General features: G+C 42.6%; 1 protein-coding gene across 1 annotated transcript in view; it reads right to left on the bottom strand.

The window, feature by feature from the left end:
• Positions 1–338: 338 nt before the first annotated feature.
• FBP2 (fructose-bisphosphatase 2) overlaps positions 339–26378 on the bottom strand; it is a 42734-nt gene continuing 16694 nt past the window's right edge. Inside the window, 4 exon segments of the mRNA NM_001046164.2 lie at positions 339–739; positions 3985–4104; positions 11728–11865; positions 18371–18511. Coding sequence (NP_001039629.1) covers positions 545–739; positions 3985–4104; positions 11728–11865; positions 18371–18511 — 594 coding nt within the window. The 3' untranslated portion in view covers positions 339–544.

Below are 26378 nucleotides of genomic sequence, written 5' to 3' on the forward strand. Positions count from 1 at the left end.
CAATTGAATAGCCATGAGATTTATAACTCAAAGCCTATCCACAATAAGACAAAACTTTTAAGAAATTAAATATCTATAATGGATATACTTATATACATTAAATATATATGTATAAGTATATATGAAATGAGTATATATAGTAAACATATGTATCTATTTTATTAGAAAGAAAATTAATCACTATAGGATTAAGACATTAGGTTCAAATTCTCAGCCAAGACAAATTCTTAACTGACCTCTGTACTTTCTGCCCACAAGGGATAGCTGCTGATTACTTGGGCTGATAAATAACAATCCTATTTACCACTGTTCATGACAGAAGACAAATCACAGTTGTTCTTTTCACGTGTGGGTTTTATTTTCAGCCCTTTACATTGAGCACAAACTCGCCTCTGGTTTCTAGACCTGTCATGAGCAGTTCGCTGCTGCTCTTCTGCACACGATTCAGTGAATTTACTTTTTGTTTCTCATCACCAGCATTCACTCACTTATTCATCCCTAACAAAGCACATACAAAGAGAAGAGGGCTTGTGGGTCAGACTCACTACCTGCCTGCCTGATTTTTCTGTACACAGGTGAGATATTCCTGTACATCTTCTGGGGACCCTAGAATGAGGGGGACTCGTTGGTGAATGGCTTCAGGCTTCACGTCCAGCACGGGTTGGGTGCCTGTGGTCGCCAGCCCTCCCGCCTGCTCGATGATGTAGGCCACAGGATTGCACTCATACAGGAGCCGGAGCTGAGGAGAAACAGAGTCAGGTGGACAAGTATTCTAAGTTGCCAAGACCCCCAAACCATGTGCCTGAAGCTCCAGGAGGAATTCCAACTGCTGAGCCTCTGTCTCATTAGTGTGAGTACATTTGCCCATCTCAGGGGAGCTGCTGCCAGAGACCAACACTCTCCAGAAGGCTGGGTGCCCTAGCTGATGCTGATCACATATGCCTCTGGGGACACCTCCAGTCGATAGCTACCTGTCTGCTGACCTTTGTGATTATGAGAGACTTGGGAGTATGAGATCTTAGTGTTCACTTCTCATTAGTTCGTTAATGAGGTGAAGTGATTCTGGGTCCAGATTAGGAGCCTCTACATGCCAGACCTTAAGGCCAATAGAGTCAAGCTTGGATGGGATTGGAGGGTCACCTAGAGAGTGCTGGGTGGTCTCTCAGGATAACCACACTGTCCAGGATGGCGGGGAGGAACAGCTCAAGTGTCAACTTGGCTGAAGAGTTTTCTGGTGTTTAGATGACCTTTTCTTTTGACCCCTTAGACTGAATTGCCTGGTCTCTTGTTGCTTGCTCTCCCACAGCATCCTGTACTTCCCCTTTCGTGATAATTCTGACTCTGAGGTTTGTTTAACATCTGCCTTCCTCCTTGGACGCCCTCCCTTGAGGGCAGGGGAGGCATCTCTTAAGGTTGGTCTTTGTGGCATCTTCATTCCTAGTACTGCCTGACATTTAGGAAGTGTCCAAACAAGGCTGCAGTGTATGCTGCACAAGGGCTCCCAGTGGAGGGCAGAAATGGGCGGAAATCAGTTGTACTATTTTTTGCCAAGCCAGGTACATGGATCCAGTGCCTGTTCTGAGAAAGAAATGCCCTTCTAAAAGGCACTATGAGATGACTAGGTGTCAATCCTGTGTCCAGTTAGTATATGGTGAGTTGAATTGAAACGGGCTGATTGAATGTCCTTTCTGGGTCTTTTTCTGTCATTATGTTTTGACTTCTTCCTCTTCCCCTGACCCACAGCAGACACACGCACACACGTCACACAGATTCAGGTGACGTTCTTGCTGCATGCTCTGACTCTGTATCACACTATCCTCTCCTTCCTTCCCTCATAGGTATGAAATCTGTAACTTAAATTTCCTCTTCTGTAATCAGCTTTCAGAGTGATTGATCCAGCTCTGCACAACTTCTTTCCATTCTTTTCTTCATAGTTACATCTTGTGCTGATTTTTAAATTATTGTTATTTCAAAGAGAGGAACAAACTATTTCCAATCTGAATTGGAGAGCCAGGCACTGAGCAGAAAGTAAGTTAAAACTGTAGGGGGCATTTATTTCCATTTGGGGGAAACAGAATAAGATGCTTTTATTTGTACCATGTTAATTCAGATACTATAAAAAAATAGGTAGATAAGGACATGGATACTTACATAAAACTTACCTTGGGACCAAGTTTTGTTCTGACCTTAAGATATTTTTGTAGTAAACTCATTTTAAAACACAGTGTCCAGATCTTCATGGTGCCTTTACCTGCAGGCTATGTGATCTATTTTTTTTCCCCACAATTAAAATCTACATTGCTCTACAGAGACAATAGGAGGAGAAGCAGTCACATCCCACTACCCACCCACTCACACAAACATGGTCACAGAGACCATGAGAGCTAAAACATGGAGATCAGAAATCAGTGGTACCTAGATCTTGTTATATAGACTGAAGTAAATCAGAAAGAGAAAAACAAATATCATATATTAGCACATATATATGGAACCTAGAAAACTGTACTGATGAACCTATTTGCAGGGCAGGAATAGAGATGCAGACACAGAGGACAGACTTGTGGACACAGCAGGGGAAGGAGAGGGTGGGACGAATTGAGAGAGTAGCAGTGAAACATATATATTACCACATATAAAATAGATAATGGGAAGTCTCTGTGTAACACAGAGAGCTCAAACCGGTGCTATGTTGGGATGGGATGGGGTCGGGAGTGGGAGGGAGATTCAGGAGGGAGGGGATATATGTATACTTATGGCTGATTCATGTTGTCATATGGCAGAAACCAACACAACACTGTAAAGCAATTATCCTCCAAATAAAATTTAAAAAAAGAAATCAATGGTACTTTGAATATGGTACTATGAATGTAGGTCTATATATGCAGTTATATATCTTGCTGAAATATTTTTATAATTATATGTAGGTATTTTCTGACTAATTTTAAATCATCTTAATATTAATAGCTAGTAGTAATTAGTCTTAATGTTCTCCTTGTTAGAACTGAGTAGATGGCAAATGTTCTACCTAAGAATTTCCACATCTTCTACTTGATCTCATGTAATACTCCTTAGCACTGTTCTGCTCACTAGATTTATCTGTCCAACAAGCTAATATACAAGAGCTAAACCATCACAGGAAGAGAAATGCCTGATACACTAACCTGCATGTTAAAATCTTCTCTTTGGTTTCACATGGTGTGTTAGACTTCTTATCATGGCTTTGAATCTGACATTCCAATAATTCAGGTCGGATCGCCCGCACTGAGAGATGCATATATGTGTGGCTAGTTGTTAGTGTGTCAGAGAATATGCAGACATTTATTTGAATTTGTCTTCTTACCTATGATTCTGTGACTGGCTAAAAATCAGAAACCTTTCCATGGCAGGGTCTATTCAAGATAGACGCATTGGGATCATATGATTCCCACTTGATAACATGGGTATTTTAGGTTTTGTTTCATAAAGTTGCAATGAGATCTTTCCAGAGCTACCTTTACAGGTAGTTCAGAAGTTCTTAGCCTGAACTTCTGGAAACTCTCTAGGAAATTCTTGGGTCATCCTCAGGTTATTGTGAACCCCCTGACAATATATGTAACGTGTATGTTTACATGTAATAAGTTTCATGTAAGTTTTGTAAGTTTCATTAAGTTCTCAAAAGGATCTATGATCCAAAATCAACTGGTAATGAAGCAAAAAGACAGACACAGCATGTGGAAAGTGGAGGGTGAACACAGCTGATTCACAGTCATTTGAGGAGCATGAGAGCCGCAGAAGTAAAGGCCAGTGACAATCACCAACAACTTCAGCCTCCTCCTTCTCCAGACCTTCTACCACAACCTTAGAACACTATTAATGGCATATATACTTCATTTCTCTTCCACCTGCCCACTCACAGACAGATGGTAGCCAAAAACAGGCATGATGAGAAAGGGAATTGTGACCGGCTCCCTGAGCAGATTCAGCCAGCAGACAGAGGAGAGTTACCTTGCCCTTCGGACTTTTCTGGTTTGCTGGGTACAGGAAGATCCCTCCATAGACAAGGGTGCGGTGCACATCAGCCACCATGGAGCCCACGTACCTGGCCCCATAGGGAGCACTGCCGTCCTGGAGGATGGAGAGAGGAGAGGCAAGATGCAATGGGTTTAGCAATCAGTCAGCACCTGCTTCAGGTGACACATCCAGTGGGTGTGAGCTCTGCATTCCAGGTCCTCTTTCCTCTACCCACTAGCTTAGGAATTGAAATTATTATGTAGCTGACCATTCAGTTCAGTACAGTTCAGTTGCTCAGTTGTGTCCGACTCCTTGCGACCCCATGAATCGCAGTACGCCAGCCTCCCTGTCCATCACCAACTCCTGGAGCTGACCATTAGGAGTTCCCAAACCTCAACTAGTAATCAGACTCATTAAATGTTGCACTACTTAAAGTGAGAGACAATATGTGTCCTAAGACAGAAGCTAATGAGAAAAAAAAAACAACAACAAAACAAAACACTGGAAAAAGAAGTATAGACAAACACCAACTGTTGGGCTCCTCTTTGAATCTCCTCCTTGGCCCTCACAGTTCAGAACACTTTTTAGCTTCTTGAAAACCAGATCCCCTTGAACCATGACAACTTTTGCACTTAGTGTAAGCAGCATTTATCCACTGGTAAAATTATTTTAAATACCTTTAGAAATCATTCAAAGAAATAAAACAGCTTCCGTGTAAAGTCAATTTCATTAGTCTTGTAACGAAAAGATTTGCTCTGAAAGAAATAAGCCAAAGTTCATGATTTCCCTTATGTAGGGCATATCAGTAAGGCATGGCTATCTGATGAAAGGGCTCCTTCGGGCAGGTTTGCTTTTTCCTCACTCAGTGACCCATGTGATATTTCTGTGTCTAATCTAATAATTCTCTGACAGTACAAGGAAACACCAAGAATTTTCAGAGTAAATATCCAATGCTTTGTGTGGCATCAGCCACTATAAAGTGCATTGATTTTATAAGCATTTATATGCCAGATCTCTCCATCAGTGTGTGACACCCTTGGGGAAAAGACTGTCTGCTTTATCTTGGCATCATTCCCTGAGTTCAGCCTGGTGTGGGGCAAAAAGTAGCTGCTGGGGAAATACTTTCTGAAGTGTATACTTATGCGATATCTTGAAAGCACTATTCAGGTTGTATGTTAAAAATTACATGGGAGATTTTGCCTCCTCCATTTTATTTACATAATGATATTAAGTATACAAAACACCTTCAGATGCCAATTAAGAGACTTCTCAATAGGTAAAAGAATGCAGGTCTGAATTGGGGATGAAGAAAATGGACTAACTTGAGTAGCTCAGAGGGTAAAGAATCTGCCTCCAATTCAGGAGACCCAGGTTCAATACCTGGGTAGGAAAGATCCCTTGGAAAAGGAAATGGAAACTCACTCCAGTATTCTTGCCTGGAGAATCCCCATAGACAGCAGAACCTGGCTCGCAAGAGTCCATGGGGTCGCAAAGAGTCGGACACAACTGAGTGACTTCACTTTCACTTTTTGAGGAATATTTAGGAAATAGAGTTGGTAATGCCCAGTAAATGATTAGTCATGGGCATAAGAAAGAGGTAATCCTCTGGGTTCCCCAAACTTTGTTGGGAATGAACATGATGGTAGAGGCAGTATAGGTCCAGAGAAGAAAACCAGAAAGTAGTAAACTTGGGAGATGGTGTGTGTGTGTGTGGGTGTGTGTGTGTGTAGAGTGGTGGGGGGGTGGGGAATAGGAGGGTCAGAGTTGGATATGTGGAGTTCTAGGTGTCTGGAGGAGCAGGCAGATCTGAATCCTATGAGAAGAGACTAGATGAAATCACCCTGGGGGGACAAGAGTGAGCCGAAAGGTTTGTTGGGAATAGAGTACTATATGTACCAAGATGGAAGTGTAGGCAGAGATGTGGGAACTAAAAAAAGAAGAAGATGGTTAGGAAGAGAGATGGAAAACCAGACACAAGGCTAAAGAAGACAAGTTTCATGAAGGACAGGGTTGCTGTTGTTGTTTAGCAACCAAATTGCGTCCGACTCTTTTGCAATCCCATGGACTGTAGCCCGCCAGGCTCCTCTGTCCATGGGATTTCCCAGGCAAGAATACTGGAGTGGGTTGCCATTTCTTTCTCTTGGGGATCTTCCAGACTCAGGGACTGAACCAGTTTCTCCCACATTAACAGATGGATTCTTTACCACTGAGCCACCAGAGAAGCTGGAAAGGAAGAGTAAACAACTCTAAATGCCATGGAGAGGTCAAGTAACATAAGGTGGAAACATGATGCTGGATTATGTAAAAGGATTAGCAAGGGCTGATATTGGAGCAAAGAGGGTTAAAGAGGGAATGAAAGGAAAGAAAAACTTTCAAAAAATGAAAACTTTCTTTCCACTTCTGGGTATTTATCCAAAAGAATTGGAAACAGAATCTCAAAGAGATATCTGCATATCCATGTTCATCGAAGCATTATTCACAATAGCCAAGAAGTGGAAGCAACCTAAGTATCCAGTGACAGATGGATGGATAAGGGAAATGTGGTATACACACACAGTAGTATATTACTTGGACTTTGAAAAAAAAATCTTGTCACTTGCTCAACTGATATCAAGCAGGGCCCTTTGGGGCTCCTGGGCACAAAGACTTTCTGTGTCCCACATTTTTTTGATTATAGGAAGCAGCCTTCATTCAGCCTTCATGACTGTCCCTGAGTTACAAAGGGCAGATTCAAGCAGTTGTTAATCAGAAAAGGGAGGGGATGGAAGATCAAGGAGAAACAGTCAAGAGCAGCCTTGGGACAAGGTCCTGTTTTCCCCATCAAAGGATACACACAACAATATCTTTGAACTATTTTGCAGATATTGAAACCCCCACAGGTGAAAGAAGATAACAATTAATGTTATCCAATGTATGCCACCCACAAGCATGTAGACCCCAGACCAGTTGGACTGGTGTTGATGTTGACTCTAACTCAGCTCACCACCAACCCATCAGAAGAATGTCCACAAGCTGATCATGTCCTCTTTGGACAATTACTACGAAACTTCTCACTATCTTGCCCAAGAGGGGACACATGATTTTGAGGGTATGAGCCTGCTGTGTCCCCCTTTGCTGGAAAGGCAATAAAACTATTCTTTTCTACTTCACCCCAAATTCTGTCCTCAAGGTTCAATTCAGCACCAGTGTACAGAGAATATGAGCTTTCAGCATCACAACATGGATGAAACTTGAGGACATTGTGCCAAGTGAAATAAGCCAGTCAAAAAAAAAAAAGACAAATACAACATTATTTAACTTATATGAGGTATCTAAAGTAATCAAATATATAGAAACACAAAGTAGGGCATGGTTACTAGGGATGGGGTTGGGGGAAGGAGAAAATAGTGAGTTGTTGTTCAATGGCTATAGAATTTCAATTTTGCAAGAAGGAAATGGCAACCTACTCCAGTATTCTTGCCTGGAGAATTCCATGGACAGAGGAGCTTGGGGGGCTATAGCTCAAGGGGTTGCAAAGAGTCAGACATGACTGAGCAACTAAGGCACACAGAGAAATAAAAAGTTGCAGAACAGAGAATAACATTTGTCTTGTTGGAGTTTTAAAGGAACATCACACCCTGACCTAACTGGGCAACTGCAAGAACAAAGGATCCTGACACCAAAAAGTTTGCAACAAACAACCACATCCTCTCCCTTTTTAGTATAAAAGAGGCCTGAATTCTAACTCAGGAAAGATGGTTCTTTGGGACACTTGTCCACCATCTTCTTGGTCTGCTGACTTTCCTAATAAAGTCCTTATTCCTTTCTCCAACAACTAGTCTTTCAATTTATTGGCTTGTCATGTGGCAAGCAGTAAGAGCTTGCACTCCTTAACATTACTTGACTGTTCTGGGCCTCAGTTCCTTTATTTGTAAAATGAAGGTTGTGGTATTAATACTTACCTTGTAATCTGTTGGAGAATTGAATGAGTTAGTACATGATAAGCACTTGGAACAGACACAGGACACACTAGCTATGATTATCATGACTAATAGAAGAGTGCAGTTAGGGATAGGAGAAACTGCCATTGGCAAGAGACAGAAATAGCAAAGGAGGACTGCTCTTTCCACAATGGTGGATGGTATAGAAAAGTGCTGGTCCACTTCCCATCTCCTTGGGGTGCAGCATGTGGAAGCAGAGCAGCCAGAACACAAAGACCCTGCCAGAAAGCAATGGCCTCCAGAAGAATGAGGAGTGGGAGGTGCCGGGAGCCGGTATATTGCATATTGAGTGCATATTGCATATTGAGTGCATATTGCATATTGAGTGCAGCACTTTCCACAGCATCATCTTTCAGGATCTGGAATAGCTCAACTGGAATTCTATCACTGCCGGTAGCCAGCGTGAGGAACTCCGCCCATGACAAAGGTCATGAGGAAGGAGGCTCGGCATACGCAAAGGCGGGATCGAGCTTCAGGAGTCCCCTGGAAATTCTCGATCATATACCCCCAAAACCAGAGTCTGCCTACTTTCTGCTTTGTGCTTTCACCTACACCTCTGACTTTACGGGGGGCTGTCCCCCACTACCTCTCTGAAAAAAGAGTTAGCTTACAGCTCCAGTTAATAATTCCTGGGTGTGACAGTGTTTAACCTACAAACTCCTTTGGAAATCCTCTAGCCTACCTGAACAGGTTTTTCCGGCCACATGTGATTGTTCAGAGCCTCCCAACTGTGAGAGGCAGGAGATGTTCTAAACTGTCTAAACACAGATTCTTTTGAGTAGTTAAAAGATTGATTAGAAATTGTATTGGTGAAGGGATTTTCACTTGTTGGGCCAATGTTTGCTGCTAAGTTTCCATATCCCTTACCTGCTGTGTCCCTGGCAGTGTATTGATTAATATAATTGGTGTAAGTAGTAGCTTTAATGTTTGTAACCTGGGACCCTTGAGTTAATTCTTTTTCTTGTTATAGCCCACCACACCTTTGCTCTGTAGGAATGCAACTTTATCTAATGCTTTTGGAGGGTGGCTCCTGACCAATCACCTTTAGAGAAAAATAAGTTTTCTGAAGAGAAGGTCTTAAAATGTTAACAGGCCTCCGGGCCAGAAGATGATGCAAATCACCTAAGCTTTTGCATATGATAAGTTTGCAGGAAGAAAGCCTGGCTTGCTGCAAGACTCTACCCCTTCCCCCATTATCCTCTATGCATAACTTAAGGTATAAAAACTACTTTGGAAAATAAAGTGTGGGCCTTGTTCACCGAAACTTGGTCTCACCATGTCGTTCTTTCTCTTACCTTCTGGCTGAATTATTCAGCCTCTTTTCTCCACTGAATTTCCTCACTGAGCTATCCTTATTTCAGCTGCTTTTCTCCACTAAATTTCCTCACTGAACTATCCTCATTCTATTACTCTTTATATCCTTAATTAACATTTAATTAAGCAATTGTTTCCTGATCTTCGCCTACGCCGTCTCTCCTTCGAATACCCTGGATCAGCCGGGGCTGGTCCCCGGCAGGGAGGGACACTGCCTGCACACCCTGGAGATGGGCTTCCCAGGGCAAAACTACAGACAGCAAGGGGACTTCTTTTCCAAACAGAATAGTCTATCTTCTTTCCTTTTTTTTAAGTGTAAGAGTAAACACTTATTTAAAATAAGGGAGAAGGAATCACAACATATTACACATTTTTAAAAGCTGACTCTTACTATACTAAACACCATAAAATCCAGAAAAAGAATATAGTATTTTTATTAATTAAATACTTGATATGCTTTTTCCCTTTCAATTTTCTTGGTTGCATACTCTTTGATTGCCTCTGCAAATGACAATGGTTTTTGTAATAATTTCTAGAAAGAGTTACAATGATCTCTTTTCAATGACATATTGCACATATTCATACATCAGAGAAAGTCAAGAACTCTATAATATCAACTTCTAGAAACCACTATTAACAAGATGGCACATTTTGAAGACATTTTATGCATACACACATCCTACATATACATATGTGTGTGCAAAAATACATTCACATGTATTTAATGGTGTAATCCATTTCGTTGACTGCCTATCTTGTGGACATGTCTCACTACCAATATATAAAGCAGGACTTAAATTTCTAATGGATGAATAGCTGTGTGGCACAACACTTCACTAGAATATTGTGAATGCCCCAACCAACCCTTCCTGTTGGATACTTCAGTTGTTCCTTCGTTGTTGTTATAAAACAATGCTGCAGTGACATATCCTTGTTCATTTATCTCTGTTTTTATTTGATCAATTGGTTTTTTAGGGTCAGTTTCTGGGGGAAATTTAGGATTAACTGAGTCAAAAGATATGAATATTTAATATTGGAAATCATACTGTCAGATTGCCCCACCCAGAAAGGTTGAGGGGTGAGGGGGGACATTTAAGTTTCCTTTAACATTTTATAAGAGTATTTATTTTCCCACACCACTGAGCACTATTCATCTGTTGAATCTGTGCAAATCTCAAATGACGTTGTGTTTTAATTTGCATTTCTTTTTTATTAGCATCTTCCAATTTGCTGACTGGACATTCCTGTTTCTCTCATGACTTGCATGATCGTGCCCTTTGTCTGGTTTTCTGTTTGGGTGTTCATCCCTGTATTTGGGTCCTCGTGCAGTCAGACTCTTCACCTGTTGTTGGTCATACATGGGATGACTCCTTTGTTTCTCAGTTTGAAACTTCTCCTTCAAAGGGATTTATGGCTTTTTTTTTTTGCCTAAGAGTTTGGTTTTCCAGGGGTAAAATAAGTATCTTCCTTTATGGGTTCTAGAAGAGGTACCTTTTACCTTAGAATGGGAACCACTGTGAAATTATCACCAAGACTGGGAATTTGTAAATAAATAATTTTGACTTTATCAACCTCACAATCCATATCCTATTACCTCTGCCCTTAAGATACCTGATGTGTTTTTGTGTGATGACAAAGGAGAGATACCAGAAACTGCATTCTAAGATTTTTGCTTCAAGAACAAACAAGACAGAAAGAAGAAAACTCTCTAAAGCTTCAGTCTGAGGCAGCAGAGGTAGGTCCAGCACCCTGCTAACCGAGTGCTCTGGACTCCATGGAATCCTGAGCACTTTCTGCCTAGAGCTTGTGAAGGGCTTGCAGGGACAGCCAGGCTGGCGCCTCACACCACTGTCCTTCCTGTCACTTCCAGTGTGGGTCAGAATTCACACTCTTGACCTGGAAACACTGTGACTCCCTCCCACACTTGTCTTAATAGGGCTTTTTGTATGGCAGACATACTTATTGGATTGTTTGGGCTGTCTGAATAGCCACATGAAGTCCAGGACTCGGTGTTCACCCTTAGAGCCGAAGACTTTTCTAAAACTTGGAGTAAACACCAGGTCCTGATTTTAGACCATGTGAAAGGGACCTTCACTTAAACATAACCGAGTGACCAGAATCCACACACATGGTAGCTTGGCAAAAAATCAGATGCCCTGGCCTGAAACTCTGGATTTTGAAAAATTTGTCTCTGCCTTCTTCATAGACAATTTCTCCTGGATAAACTAACCTAGAGAGTAATACCTTTAGTAGGTAAATCTTAGCTATGAAAGAAAGATATTGATTGCTAATGAAGAAAGTCAGAGTCCGCCATGCTCACACTGGTCAAAGCCACAAACAGGGGCAACAACCCCTTTCAGCCAGCCTCCCACAGCCATTTCCCAAACAGGAACCTACTGAGACAGTATTCTCCCTGCTTCTGTTTCAGGCTTTCTTCACTCACCTCAGGAAACTTCTTTTTCTGCACATATTCTGTGGTGGCAGCATCAAAATACTTGGCATAGCCCTCGTTGAGGCTGTAAATCTTTCCTTTCTTTTTAATCTTGACATCTTTTTCCACCAAGACAAATTCACCAAGAGCCTAGAAAGGTGAAGGGAAATACCAGGAAGAAGAGAGATATCAGGAAACAGAAGTCAATAGCACACACTCCAATAACCAGAGAACAATAACTGAGGTGGACCTGCTGAAAGGACCCAGGGGGTAGCAAGGTCCTCCTATAGCTTGTCCAGTGATGTTGTTATGAGACTTACAAATAACAGGGACAATGCAGAGCCTGCATGGGTAGCACAAGCTGCAATATAACAAAAAATAAAATAATTCAAAGGAATAAGAAGGAAAGTTTCCCTTGTAACTCTCATTTGTAAAGAACCTAGCTGTATTTATCCCCTCAAGTTCTCATCCCCAGTTAATCCCTAATGTTTTCAGGAAGATTTGGGCCATCAACAATGAGAGGAAGAAGTTACACAGATGGGATTTGTCATGAAAGTGGGGATGTAATCAGACCACTAATTTGTGGTCCAGTTATTTTATCTTAATGATTCAATCTTGGAAGCCATTCAAATTTTCTTGCCTCCCTAGGGACTTCCCTGGTGGTCCAGTGGTTAAGACTCCATGTTTACAATTCAGGGGGCATAGGTTCGATCCCTGGTGGGGATCCTGAAAGTTGTGTGTCACAGCAAAAAAAAAAAAAAGAACAAAAAAGAGCAAAGTTCCTTATACCCCCAAGTATTCTTATACAAGGTAAAGAGGAAATCCCTTCAATCAGAAACTGTATTCACTTGGCATGAAGAATCGTTGATAAAATTTATTTTAATCCTCAGAATTACTTATAAAAGTGCCCAGTCTCCCTATAGCCACCTGGTCACTTTCTGCAGGGCATCCCTCAGGTATCTCTTTAGCTGAGTGCTGGTGGTCTCATCTCTAGGGCTGCAATTAGCTAGCTGCAAATTCACTTTGAAAGGCTCAACGTCTCACTAAGTCACTAGGAAGGAAATCAAGACCCGGAAATCTAATTGGTTCTGATTAAACTTTGAAGACTGAGAAAGGAAAAATCCCCCAAGATGACAGCTCACAGCTAGAAGATTCCTAATGAACATTGACAACACTCCGACAAAGAGACAAGGCTACGCTGACTGTGTCTGAAATAAGACAATGACAAGGATATTAAACTGCAAAAATAACCAAACATGCTTCTTTTCTGTGAAATGTGAGTACTGACTGCTTTTTTACCAATGAATCGTCACCCTCACTTTAACCTTCCCACCTCCCAGATAAAAATTGAGATACAAAATCATTAATTGTACCCACATCTAGACAATACCCAATCCAGAATTGACCCTCTCTTTCTCAAACCTTCCTTAGAATCATCAAGCAAAAGCCCATGTTCTATATATAATAAGATCATGCCAACCTCCTCTCTCATCTGAATGAGACGGTTGAATGGCATCACCAACTTGATGGACATGAGTTTGAGCAAGCTCTAGGAGTTGGTGATGGACAGGGGGCTTGGCATGCTGCAGTCCATGGGATCATAGAGTTGGACACGACTGAGCAACTGAACTGAACCCCCTCTCAGCACGAGGCCTCATGATTCTTCTAGAATGCCTTCTCCCAAGCTTAGTAAACCCAGCTTCTTAGGGAAGTTCTTGACAGTCTCTGGATCATGAACTTAATAACCTGCTCTAGACATTTGTTGCTTTGGAGTAGACCAGTGTGGAGTTCCACTTTTTAAAAGCACTTGAACTTCCTTTGAATAATTAACTCTTCCTATTGGATGCCAGTCTAGAAAGACTCTAAACTGGACTTCCCCTAGCCCAAGGTCAAGTACTTAACTTAGCTTGGCAAAATAATTATTCCTCCCTGGGTGGTGTCCAGACCAGGGGCAGTGCTGTGGGACTGGTCCTGTGAATCCTGTCTCCTAGACCTGCCCATCTCTAACCTGGGGCCTCAGTTTTTCCGTTAATACAATAACACCCTTTCCTTAGTTAAGCCAAGATCCTTGACTCTTTTAGTTCAGTCACTCAGCCGTGTCTGATGCTTTGCGACCCCATGGACTGCAGCATGCCATGTTTCCCTGTCCATCTCCTGGAGCCTGCTTAAACTCATGTCCATTGAGTCAGTGATGCCATCCAACCATCTCATCCTTTATCATCCCCTTCTCTTCCTGCCATCAGTCTTTCTCAGCATCAGGGTCTTTTCTAATGAGTTGGTTCTTCGCATCAGGTGGCCCAAGTATTGGAGCTTCAGCTTCAGCATCAGTCCTTCCAATGAATATCCAGGGTTGATTTCCTTTAGGATTGACTGGTTTGATCTCCTTGCTGTCCAAGGGACTCTCAAGGGTATTCTCCAGCACCACAAAGATCAAGACAGATACACAACTGTTGTCTAAATAATGTCTTCACTTGTTTATCCACCCCAGGGCTGGGAACGTGGACACTTAGGACCCTGGCGAGTTGTTCTGTATTGTGGGGTGAAGATGGTTGTGAAGCCTTACTCCAACCTGGAAAATACATACCTTTGTTCTGACTGTGATCACTAGCACCCACTGTGTATACAAATGGCCTTCCACAACTTGGGCAAGAGGGCACCTGATGATCAGGCACCATATCCCTGCCATTTTGAAATTATATGTAAACAAATACGTCTCATTGTGGCTTAGACCACAGTTAAGTGTTTGATTAAGTGAGGTAGTCCCTCTGTACCTGAACAAAATCTGTGTTCTGACAAAATCAAATTACCAGCCCTGCAAACTTGCAGATTAGGGAGGTTCTGGTTGCCCCACCAAGGAACTTTGTCTTGTGAGGCCCTGCATGAGTAACATGCAGGCCACCCTCCATGGTTTTCTACCTGTAACAAGTGCCATATGCTGCTTTAACCTCTCAGACAGGTCCTAAGCTTCATACATAGGGTCCTTGTTCAAGTGTCCTTTGTGGGTTTTCAGGCTAATAAAGAGAGCTCAGCAGAGAGCGTGTGACAATTGATACAGGAGGGAAGCGGACAGGGCACAGTCTTTAAAAGAATGACATGATACAAGGACACAAAATAAACTGACTAGAACCAAATAGATCCAAGATGGCAGACAGAGTTGACATTCACTAGACCTTGAGCCTCGGTGCACATTAGCAAACTAAATGATACACCCACAGGCACCATGACCAGAGCTGTGTGCTTTCGCATGCATCAGCATGTAAACTCCTGACAGATAATTTCTGTTTGACCAGTGCACTATCTCCCTCCACTGCCTAGAATGGTATCTGAGGACTCACTGGATGCTCAATCAGTTCAGTTGCTCACTCGTGTCTGATTCTTTGTGACTCCATGGACTGCAGCATACCAGGCCTCCCTGTCCATAAACAACTCCCAGAGTCCACTCAAACTCATGTCCATTGAGTCGGTGATGCCACCCAACCATCTCACCCTCTGTAGTCCCCCTCTCCTCTTGCCTTCAATCTTTCCCAGCATTAGGGTCTTATCAAATGACTTAGCTCTTCACATCAGGTGGCCAAAATATTGGAGTTTCAGCTTCAACATCAGTCCTTCCAACAAACACTCAGGACTGATCACCTTTAGGATGGACTGGTTGGAGCTCCTTGCAGTCCAAGGGACTCTCAAGAGTCTTCTGCAACTCCACAGTTCAAAAGCATCAATTCTTAGGTCCTCAGCTTTCTTTGGAGAAGGCAATGGCAGCCTACTCCAGTACTCTTGCCTGGAAAATCCCATGGACGGAGGAGCCTGGTGGGCTGCAGTCCATGGGGTCGCTAGGAGTTGGACACGACCGAGCAAATTCACTTTCACTTTTCACTTTCGTGCACTGGAGAAAGAAATGGCAGCCCACTCTAGTATTCTTGCCTGGAGAATCCCAGGGATGGGGGAGCCTGGTGGGCTGCCGTCTATGGGGTCGCACAGAGTCGGACACGACTGAAGCGACTTAGCAGCAGCAGCAGCAGCAGCAGCTTTCTTTATAGTCCAACTCTCACATCCATACGTGACTACTGGAAAAACCATAGCCTTGACTAGATGGACCTTTGTTGGCAAAGTACTGTCTCTGCTTTTTAATACACTGTCTAGGTTGATCATAACTTTTTTTCCAAGGAGTAAGCATCTTTTAATTTCATGGCTGCAGTCAGCATCTGCAATGATTTTGGAGCCCCCCAAAATAAAGTCAGCCACTGTTTCAACTGTTTCCCCATCTGTTTGCCATGAAGTGATGGGATCTGATGCCAAAATCTTAGTTTTCTGAATGTTGAGTTTTAAGCCAACTTTTTCACTCTTCTCTTTCACTTTCATCAAGAGGCTCCTTAGTTCTTCTTTGCTTTCTGCCATAAGGGTGCTATTCTCTTCATATCTGAGGTTATCGATATTTCTCCTGGCAATCTTGATTCCAGCTTGTGCTTCATCCAGCTGAGCATTTCTCATGCTGTACTCTGCATAAAAGTTAAATAAGCAGGGTGAACTAAAGAGCCTCTTAATGAAAGTGAAAGAGGAGAGTGAAAAAGTTGGCTTAAAACTCAACATTCAGAAAACTAAGATCATGGAATCTGGTCCCATCACTTCATGGCAAATAGATGGGGAAACAATGGAAACAGTGAGAGATTTTATTTTGGGGGGCTCCAAAATCACTGCAGATGCTGACTACAGCCATGAAATTAAAAGGTGCTTGATCACTGGAAGAAAAGCTATGACCAACCTAGACAGCATATTAAAAGCAGAGACATTACTTTGCCAACAAAGGTCCATCTAGTCAAAGTTATGGTTTTTCTAGTAGTCATGCATGGATGTGAGAGTTGGAATATAAAAAAACTGAGCACTGAAGAATTGATGCTTTTGAACTGTGGTGTTGGAGAAGACTCTTGAGAGTCCCTTGGACTGCAAAGAGATCCAGCCAGTCCATCCTAAAGGAGATCAGTCATGAATATTCATTCAAGGACTGATGCTGAAGCTGTACTCCAATACTTTGGCCACCTGATGTGAAGAACTGACTCATTGGAAAAGACCCTGATGCTGGGAAAGATTGAAGTCAAAAGGAGAAGGGGACGACAGAGGATGAGATGGTTGGATGGCATCACCAACTTGATGGACACGAGTTTGAGTAAGTTCCAGGAGTTGTTGATGGACAGGGAGGCCTGGCGTGCTGAAGTCCATGGGGGTCGCAAAGAGTCAGACACGACTGAGTGACTGAACTGAACTGAACTGAATCTTTCATTCTAGAGCCCCCCCCCAAATCATTAATTCTCAGAATAGATACCTTGCTTCTATGAAATGACGGATTAGCTTGATCATAGCATTATAGAAGAGTTTCATAGTTAGCAAGTAAAAGTATGTGTAGTAAATTTATTGTTTATTGTTTTTAGTATTTTCCAGAGAGGCAATGGCACTCCACTCCAGTACTCTTGCCTGGAAAATCCCGTGGACCGAGGAGCCTGGTAGGCTGCAGTCCATGGGGTCGCGAAGAGTCAGACACTACTAAGCGACTTCACTTTCACTTTTCACTTTCATGCACTGGAGAAGAAAATGGCAACCCACTCCAGTGTTCTTGCCTGGAGAATCCCAGGGACGGCGGAGCCTGGTGGGCTGCTGTCTATGGGGTCTCACAGAGTCGGACACGACTGAAGCAACTTAGCAGCAGCAGCACTGACATAAAAAATTTTAAGAACAGTTGATCTCCTGAACATTTTTAATGTACATTTGCTATGAAGGCTCAATCTTTGTTTTTGAACTCTGTGTCTTTATCCAATTACTTCTCCCAATCAGCACTGTGTTATATTTTTCATCTACCCAGAGGTTGTGCTTCTTCCTCTTCTGCTACTGCTATTTTATCATCGTGGAAAGTGTGGAGAATAACACAGGATCTGATAAAACAGCTTTCTACCAGTGACTCCTCCTTTTGGGAAGAACATGTATATTAGGGGACATCGTCCAAACTGGTGTCCAATAGGGTACCAGTAGTCCAATAGTCACGTGTAGTAATTTAAATTAATTAAAATGAAATAAAATGTAAAAACCCAGTTTCTCAGTCACACTAACTCACTGCAAATGTTCAATGGTCACAAAAGGCTAGTGGCCATACCAGACAGCATAGATTACAGAACATAACCATTATCACAGAAAATTCTACTGAATGGTGCTACTGTAAAGAATCCATGTTTGGTACTTCCTTGGTGGTTCAGAGGTTAAGATTCTACCCTTCTGATGCAGGGTCACCAATTGGATCCCTGGTCAGGGAACTAAGACCCTGCATGTTGCACAAAGTGGCCAAAAATCAAACAAACAAAAAGAATCTATGTTTCTGTCTGGAAATTGGCAGCATTGGGATTCTTAAGTCATTGTATTTCCACAAACCACAGAAGCTGAATATATTTTTTTGATAATAAATTCCTTACAAACAGGGCATGAGTGATATATTTAACCTTGTAGAGCCCCTCAAATACCCTCCCATGAACAGAGATCTTAATGTTTTTAGATTATGCTGTTGGTCCCCCAAACTAGACTCCCTGCCCCCCAAAACAAGTATTAGGAATAACCAGTAAATTATCCCAGGGGACAGAATTAAAGCACAAAGGCTCATACTTCATCACGAGGTACCTACTGGGTCAAGCATGAAGAGGTCCACTCCTTGCCCTGTGGAAAGAGCCACCAGGGTTGCACTTCCATAGAGTGCATAGCCAGCAGCCACAATGTTGCGACCTGGCTGCAGGGCATCCTTTTCAGAAGGCTCATCCTCTGAGGTCTGCAAAAGAGAAAGAGAAACATTACTGTCTCTGGAGAGAGCCCTTTGCCAGAGGCAGCATCACCGACTTGATGGACATGAGTTTGAGCAAGCTCTGGGAGTTGGTGATGGACAGGGGCACTTGATGTGCTGCAGTCCATGGGGCTGTGAAGTCAGACACAACTGAGCAACTGAACTGAACTGCACTTCAGATCTACTTGAACCATGGAAGGAAGTGCGGTTCTCAGATTTTCAAGCTGCAGTAAAGGTAGCTGGAGGAAACGAGTTGCCATGTTAATGACTGCATCTAGCTGAGCCATTGCAAAGGCCATTCTTGGATTTCTCCATTTCTTGAACATAGTTATCTCTATCCTGCCAAGAACAGCATGCCAAGGTGCTAAAATCACAGCCTTTCTTAAAAATCATAAGCCATGCTCCTTAATGATTATAATGACCAAGGTCATTGAGCTCTGATTTTGTGCAATATCTCATTATACATACACAACAGCACTCCGAGATAGATATCTTTATGGTCTCCATCATACAGATGAAAAACTTAGAGCCTGAGTGATTGGATAATTCACCCAACATCAGACGGAGCTGGAATCAACCCAGGTAGCTGCCCCTTCAAGGCTCTGCCCCTGCCTGTTCCCACCCTAGGGCCCAACTCTACAAATCTGGACATTTTCTTGAGGAAGCTTCTCTTGTTAGCTAAAAGTGTGCATAGAAGTGTGAATTCAGTGAGACAGGATGAGGCAGGCATCCAAGGGAGAAGCAGCAAAGGTTCCTGACGGAAGGGGGGAGCCACAGATGAGACTGGATTTCACAACCTGCTTTTCCAAGGATCTCCTGAAGGGCTTGTCCTTCCCTACCTTCTTATGCTCAAAAAAGCAAGGAAGCAAATCTTATGAATTTGGAAAAAAAGAGAGTGAACTTCCTGCCCCCACTGTGAGGAGCTGATTGGATGGGGGAAGGAGAGGCAGAAACGTGGCCACTGGGGTTGCTCAGTTCTTTTTCCACCATCGTCTAAGATTCTGACTACACTGCACACACTTTGGAAGCAGTACGGGAGAGGGGAATGTTTGCAGGAACACTCGGGCTCTGGTTCTACACCTTAACATCATTATGGATGGCAAATGTGAGAGGAGCTTTGAAGGAAAAGTGAATGGGCAGATCTGAATGAACTATTTTCAGAGCAACAGATGCAACTAGCTTCAGCTTCACACACAGAGCAAATAAGTATGACACGTGACAAGTTGAAGCTCCAAACTTGCTTCCCAAAGATCACCATACCCAAAGACTGTGGTGCTTCCTATGCAAGGATCAAATCAAAAATTGTTGGCCTTACTGCTTCTGTCATTCGATTTTCTCCCATCTGTTTACTAGAGTAGCTACCACTGATATTCAGCTAGAGGCTGTGCTTTCTCTAGACACCAGTGAGTTTTGGCTAAAATGTCAGGGGAAACACTGACTGAAAGCACCCACATTGGTCAGGCACAATAGTAACCACTTGCATGAGTTATTTAAGCCAGGAAGTCCTGGTAAGGAACACAGAACTAACAAGCCACCACCAACTGGAAGAGTTGGGAAAAGGTCAAAAGGAGATACCACATGTCCTAACAACCTCTCAGAATTTTCCTTGCTGGAATCCATCTTGGCTGAGCAATGTGTGCACCAGTAGGCCAAAGTCAGAATGATTGGCCAGAGATGACCAGGAAATTAATCCCATCCCCATAAAACCCAAGACTGAGACTGGGAGCCACGTGGCAGAGCAGTCCTGGGTTCCCTCACCCTCTTGCTCATAACCAGGGCATCCCAATAAAGTCTCTTGCTCTGTCAGCACATGTGTCTCCTCAGACAATTCACTTCTGAGTGTTAGACAAGAACCCACTCTTGGGCCTTGGAAGGATCTCCCTTCCTGCAACAAAAAGACAGGTCCAGAAATACTACATAGAGATTTCCTCCTGAGCAGAAAATTCCAGAGAACTGGAAACTGATGGAAGTGAAAAATAGCACATTTAAAGTTAGGAAGACAGATTATGTTCATAGGAAAGAGAATGATAGTGAGCTTGAATATTACACACACATTGGAAGCATGTCCATTATGATAATTAACTCCTGAAAAAAAAATTTGGTGGTGGGGGTGCAGCCATGCCATGTGGTTTATAGGATCTTAGTTCCCCAACCAGGAATTTTAACCTGGGCCCCCAGGAATGCAATCATGGAGCCCTAACTACTGGAACCATCAAGAAGTTCCTTAAAAAAAAAATTTCAAGGTAAAAAAATAAGTTGTAATTATATGAGATTTTATATCTTTTAAAGTACTATCAGGGAGAAAGAAATTTTCCTCTACCCTTTTAAGTTCTTCAGGCTCTTCTAAGAATTATATTGATATGAGACAAATTAACAGGATTAACAAAAAAAGGTTTAGTAATATGTATACATGGGAGAGACCCAGGAAAACTGTAACTTGCCAAAATGTCTAAAGCCCTCATCATCAGTTAAAGACAAAAGAGGATGTTGGAGGTAGTGGCTTGGGACTTCAAAGGTGAGGAAAGCAATTCACACGGAGATGGAAAAGCAAATGTTTGGTAAACAAATGTTCCTGGACCCTGCAGAGACAATCAGATACAGAGTGCAATTCTAACAAACAGATTCTGCTAAGTTTCTCCCAGTCTACAAGCCTAGTTTCATACTATAATACTGATGGCAATAGCTCCCTTCCGGAAACAAGATCTTACTATCCACATTGTTTTAGGCAACTGGGGTGTAGATTAAAGGTTCCTCCTGAGTCTTTCGGGCCTTAAAAATATTGGGAACATGTGTACACCCGTGGCGGATTCATGCTGATGTATGGCAAAACCAATACAATATTGTAAAGTAAAAAAAATAAAATAAAATAAAATAAAATAATCAGCCTAAATGAATTTTCATGCCATGGAGACACTTTTTGGGGTGGAAAATTTTGCTTCCCTACGGCACAGCACTTTCACATTATGTTTTATGAAACAACGAAGAGGCTCTATAAAATTTTTTTGAAAGAGAATTTTTGTTTTTCAAAGAGAACTTTTCTCTTTTTCTGAAAGAAAAGAGAAGGAGGTCAGAAAGGTACACAGCATCTTGAAACCAGACAGTAATAAAGCTGGGGCTTGACCCAAGTCTCTTGGTGGGAAGCCAGCATTCTTCTCAACAGCACTTGGAATATGGGGCCAAGTTTGCTGTCTGCTAGTAAAATCACAATGACTTTTCTGTTTTTGGCCACGCTGTGCAGCTTCTGAGATCTTAGCTCCCCTCCCAGGGATTGAACTCCCATGCTTGGCAGTGAAACACAGAGTCCTAACCACTGGACGATCAGGGATTCCCTTAAGGCCTTTATTTTTACACCAAATTTCATCCTTCTTTAAAGATGCCACATTCCTTTTAATATTTTTGTTATTTTCATATTTCCTCAGGACTACAAAAACCATTAATTAAAAAATTAAAACAGTGTATTCCCTTTAATACTTTTCCTTACTTTCACAATCTTGCATTCTTTCTAACCTTTTTTTTTTTTTCTTAAAGCTAGATACATTTTTATGCAACTTGCACATGTACTCGATAAATTCACTTTATTTCCAGATTCCCAGGCCACATACAAATTCTGAGAACCAGGCTCTAGAGAAATGATTCTCAATGTGGCTAAGCAGCAGCATTATCACCTGGGATCTTGGAAATGCAAATTCTTGAACCTCACCCCAGGCCTACAGAATCAGAAACCCTGGGCCCTCAGAATCAACCTTCCACACTAAAGTGTAGGAGCTACTGCTCTACAGCATGATCTCCTAAGGACTTTCAGCAAAGTAGAAGTCAAAGGCAGAATTGGATTTTTATTAAAATCTTTAGTTTTCCCCATTGAAGTTTCTGAAATATCTTCATTTTAGTCATCAGAAGGATTACATTTTCTGTGTATGAAACCAGAGTTCTGTTCTCTGATTTCTCCCAAACTAGAGCCTATTCTTTCTCAGAGCTGGGATCCTGCAGCCTCCACTTGGCATCACACCTTGTCCTTGGTCCTCTAGACTCTGCACTGGGGCTTGAAAAGAACCACTCCTCCCCCTTTGGCTCCTCTGGCTTTGAATTACAAATAGACCTCACTGGCCTTCAGTTCAGTTCAGCCTCTCAGTCGTGTCCAACTCTTTGTGACCCCATGGACTGCAGCACGCCAGGCCTCCCTGTCCATCACCAACTCCCAGAGCTTGCTTAAACTCATGTCCATGGGCCGGTGATGCCATCCAACCATCTCATCCTCTGTTGTCCCTTTCTCTTCCTGCCTTCAATCTTTCCCAACATCAGAGTCTTTTCAAATGAGTCAGTTCTTCACATCAGGTGGCCAAAGTATTAGTGTACAGCTTCAGCATCAGTCCTTCCAATGAATATTCAGGACTGATCTCCTTTAGGATGGACTGGTTGGATCTCCTTGCAGTCCAAGGGACTCTCAAGAGTCTTCTCCAACACCACAGTTCAAAAGCATCAATTCTTCGGTGCTCACCTTTCTTTATAGTCCAACTCTCACATCCATACATGACCACTGGAAAAACCATAGCTTTGACTAGATGGGCCTTTGTTGGCAAAGTAACGTCTCTGCTTTTTAATACTCTGTCTAGGTTGCTCATAGTTTTTCTTGCAATGAACAAGTGTCTTTTAATTTCATGGCTGTAGTCACCATCTGCAGTGATTTTGGAGCTCCCCAAAATAAAATCTCTCACTGTTTCCATTGTTTCCCCATCTATTTGCCATAAAGTGATGGGACCGGATGCCATGATCTTAGTTTTCTGAATGTTGAGTTTTAAGCCAACATTTTCACTCTCCTCTTTCATTTTCATCAAGAGGCTCTTTAGTTCACTGGCCTTAGAAAAATTTAAACAATACTTTGTAGACCCAGGGCTTCCCTCCAGCTATTGCCCCTTCTCCGGCTTCATCTAAGTTCTGGAATGGAGAACATCTGTCTACACTGGCTATCTCTCTTCTCCTGTCCTCACTGCAGGCTGCCACTAAATTGGGCATACACTTTCCAGTCTTCCTCTTACTCTGCCTCTTGGCAGCACTGGATCCAGTGGCTGCTACCTCATTCATGAAATGTGTCTCTCCTGAGCTTCTGTCCACTTCCCTCTCTTCTGATTTTCTTTCTAAGACTCTCCATACGCCTTCTCATTTGCTTTTGCCAACTCCCCTTCTTCTGACCTTTTAAACGTCAGTGCTCCTCCTGGTTCTCCCCAGCACTCAGAATATCCAGCTAGAACATCTAAAGAACTTTCTTCATTGCCACTTTGTGGAATGTGGTGACTCCAATTGGCCCACTCTATGCTCCAGAAATCTGTTTGGGGCTATAGCATTCTGGTGAATATCCACATAGAAGTTATTGGGTGACCATCTTTCCTCTGCCACTGGCTAGAGAACAAGAGAAAATTGGGAAGGTGAGATGAGAGACTTCAAGGGAAAAAGCTCTCCTGGCCTGACCTTCTCTGGTCCAGTCCCTCTCTGAAGCTTTGGGGTTTCCTGGACATGGAACAACAGACTGGTTCCAAATAGGAAACAGAGTATGTCAAGGCTGTATATTGTCACCCTGCTTATTTAACTTATATGCAGAGTACATCATGAGAAACACTGGACTGGAAGAAACATAAGCTGGAATCAAGATTGCCAGCAGAAATATCAATAACCTCAGATATGCAGATGACACCACCCTTATGGCAGAAAGTGAAGAAGAACTCAAAAGCCTCTTGATGAAAGTGAAAGTGGAGAGTGAAAAAGTTGGCTTAAAGCTCAACATTCAGAAAACCAAGATCATGGTATCTGGTCCCATCACTTCATGGGAAATAGATGGGGAAACAGTGGAAACAGTGTCAGACTTTATTTTTTGGGGCTCCAAAATCACTGCAGATGGTGATTGCAGTCATGAAATTAAAAGATGCTTACTCCTTGGAAGGAAAGTTATGACCAACCTAGATAGCATATTGAAAAGCAGAGACATTACTTTGCCAACAAAGGTCCGTCTAGTCTAGGCTATGGTTTTTCCTGTGGTCATGTATGGATGTGAGAGTTGGACTATAAAGAAAGCTGAGCGCCGAAGAATTGATGCTTTTGAACTGTGGTGTTGGAGAAGACTCTTGAGAGTCCCTTGAACTGCAAGGAGATCCAACCAGTCCATCCTAAAGGAGATCAGTTCAGTTCAGTTGAGTCGCTCATCATGTCCGACTCCCTGCAACCCAAAGAACCACAGCACGCCAGGCCTCCCTGTCCATCACCAACTCCCGGAGTTTACTCAAACTCATGTCCATTGAGTCGGTGATGCCACCCAACCATCTCATCCTCTGTTGTCCCCTTCTCCTCCTGCCCTCAATCTTTCCCAACATCAGGGTCTTTCCCACTGAATCAGCTCTTCACATCAGGTGGCCAAAATATTGGAGTTTCAGGTTCAACATCAGTCCTTCCAATGAACACCCAGGACTGATCTCCTTTAGAATGGACTGGTTGGATCTCCTTGCAGTCCAAGGGACTCTCAAGAGTCTTCTCCAACGCCACAGTTCAAAAGCATCAATTCTTCGGCATTCAGCTTTCTTTATAGTCCAACTCTCACATCCATACATGACTACTGGAAAAACCATAGCCTTTAATTAGGCCGACCTTTGTTGACAAAGTAATGTCTCTGCTTTCTAATATGCTATCTAAGTTGGTCAAAACTTTCCTTCCAATGAGCAAGCATCTTTTAATTTCATAGCTGCAGTCACCGTCTGCAATGATTTTGGAGCCCCCCCCAAAAAATGTCTGTCACTGTTTCCACTGTTTCCCCATCTATTTCCCATGAAGTGATGGGACCGGATGCCATGATCTTAGTTTTCTGAATGTTGAGCTTTAAGCCAACTTTTTCACTCTCCTCTTTCACTGTCATCAAGAGGCTCTTTAGTTCTTCTTCACTTTCTGCCATAAGGGTGGTGTCATCTGCATAGGTGAGGTTATTGATATTTCTGCCGGCAATCTTGATTCCAGCTTGTGCTTCATCTAGCCCAGCATTTCTCATGATGTACTGTGCATATAATTTAAATAAGCAGGGTGACAATATACAGCCTTGACATACTCCTTTTCCTATTTGGAACCAGTCTGCTGTCCCATGTCCAAATCTAACTGCTGCTTCCTGACTTTCATACAGGTTTCTCAAGACGTAGGTCAGGTGGTCTGGTGGTCCCATCTCTTTCAGAATTTTCCACAGGTTATTGTGACCGACACAATCAAAGGCTTTGGCATAGTCAATAAAGCAGAAATAGATGTTTTTCTGGAACTCTCTTGCTTTTTCGATGATCCAGCGAATTTTGGCAATTTGATCTCTGGTTCCTCTGCCTTTTCTGAAACTAGCTCGAACATCTGGAAGTTCATGGTTCACATATTGCTGAAGCCTGGCTTGGAGAATTTTGAGCATTACTTTGCTAGCATGTGAGATGAGTGCAATTGTGTGGTAGTTTGAGCATTCTTTGGCATTGCCTTTCTTTGGGATTGGAATGAAAACTGACCTTTTCCATTCCTGTGGCCACTGCTGAGTTTTCCAAATTTTCTGGCATATTGAGTGCAGCACTTTCACAGTATTGTCTTTTAGGATTTGAAATAGCTCAACTGGAATTCCATCACCTCCACTAGCTTTGTTCATAGTGATACTTCCTAAGGCCCATTTGACTTCATTTTTTTTAAAATCTCAGTTTTATTTATTTATTTTACTTTACAATATTGTATTGGTTTTGCCATACATTGACATGAATCTGCCATGGATGTACCTGTGTTCCCCACCCTGTACCCTCCTCCCACTTCCATCCCCATCCCATCCCTCTGGGTCATCCCCATGTACCAGCCCCGAGCATCC

This window comes from Bos taurus, chromosome 8, assembly GCF_002263795.3.
Source record: "Bos taurus isolate L1 Dominette 01449 registration number 42190680 breed Hereford chromosome 8, ARS-UCD2.0, whole genome shotgun sequence".
In the NCBI taxonomy this organism is placed as follows: Eukaryota; Metazoa; Chordata; class Mammalia; order Artiodactyla; family Bovidae; genus Bos; species Bos taurus.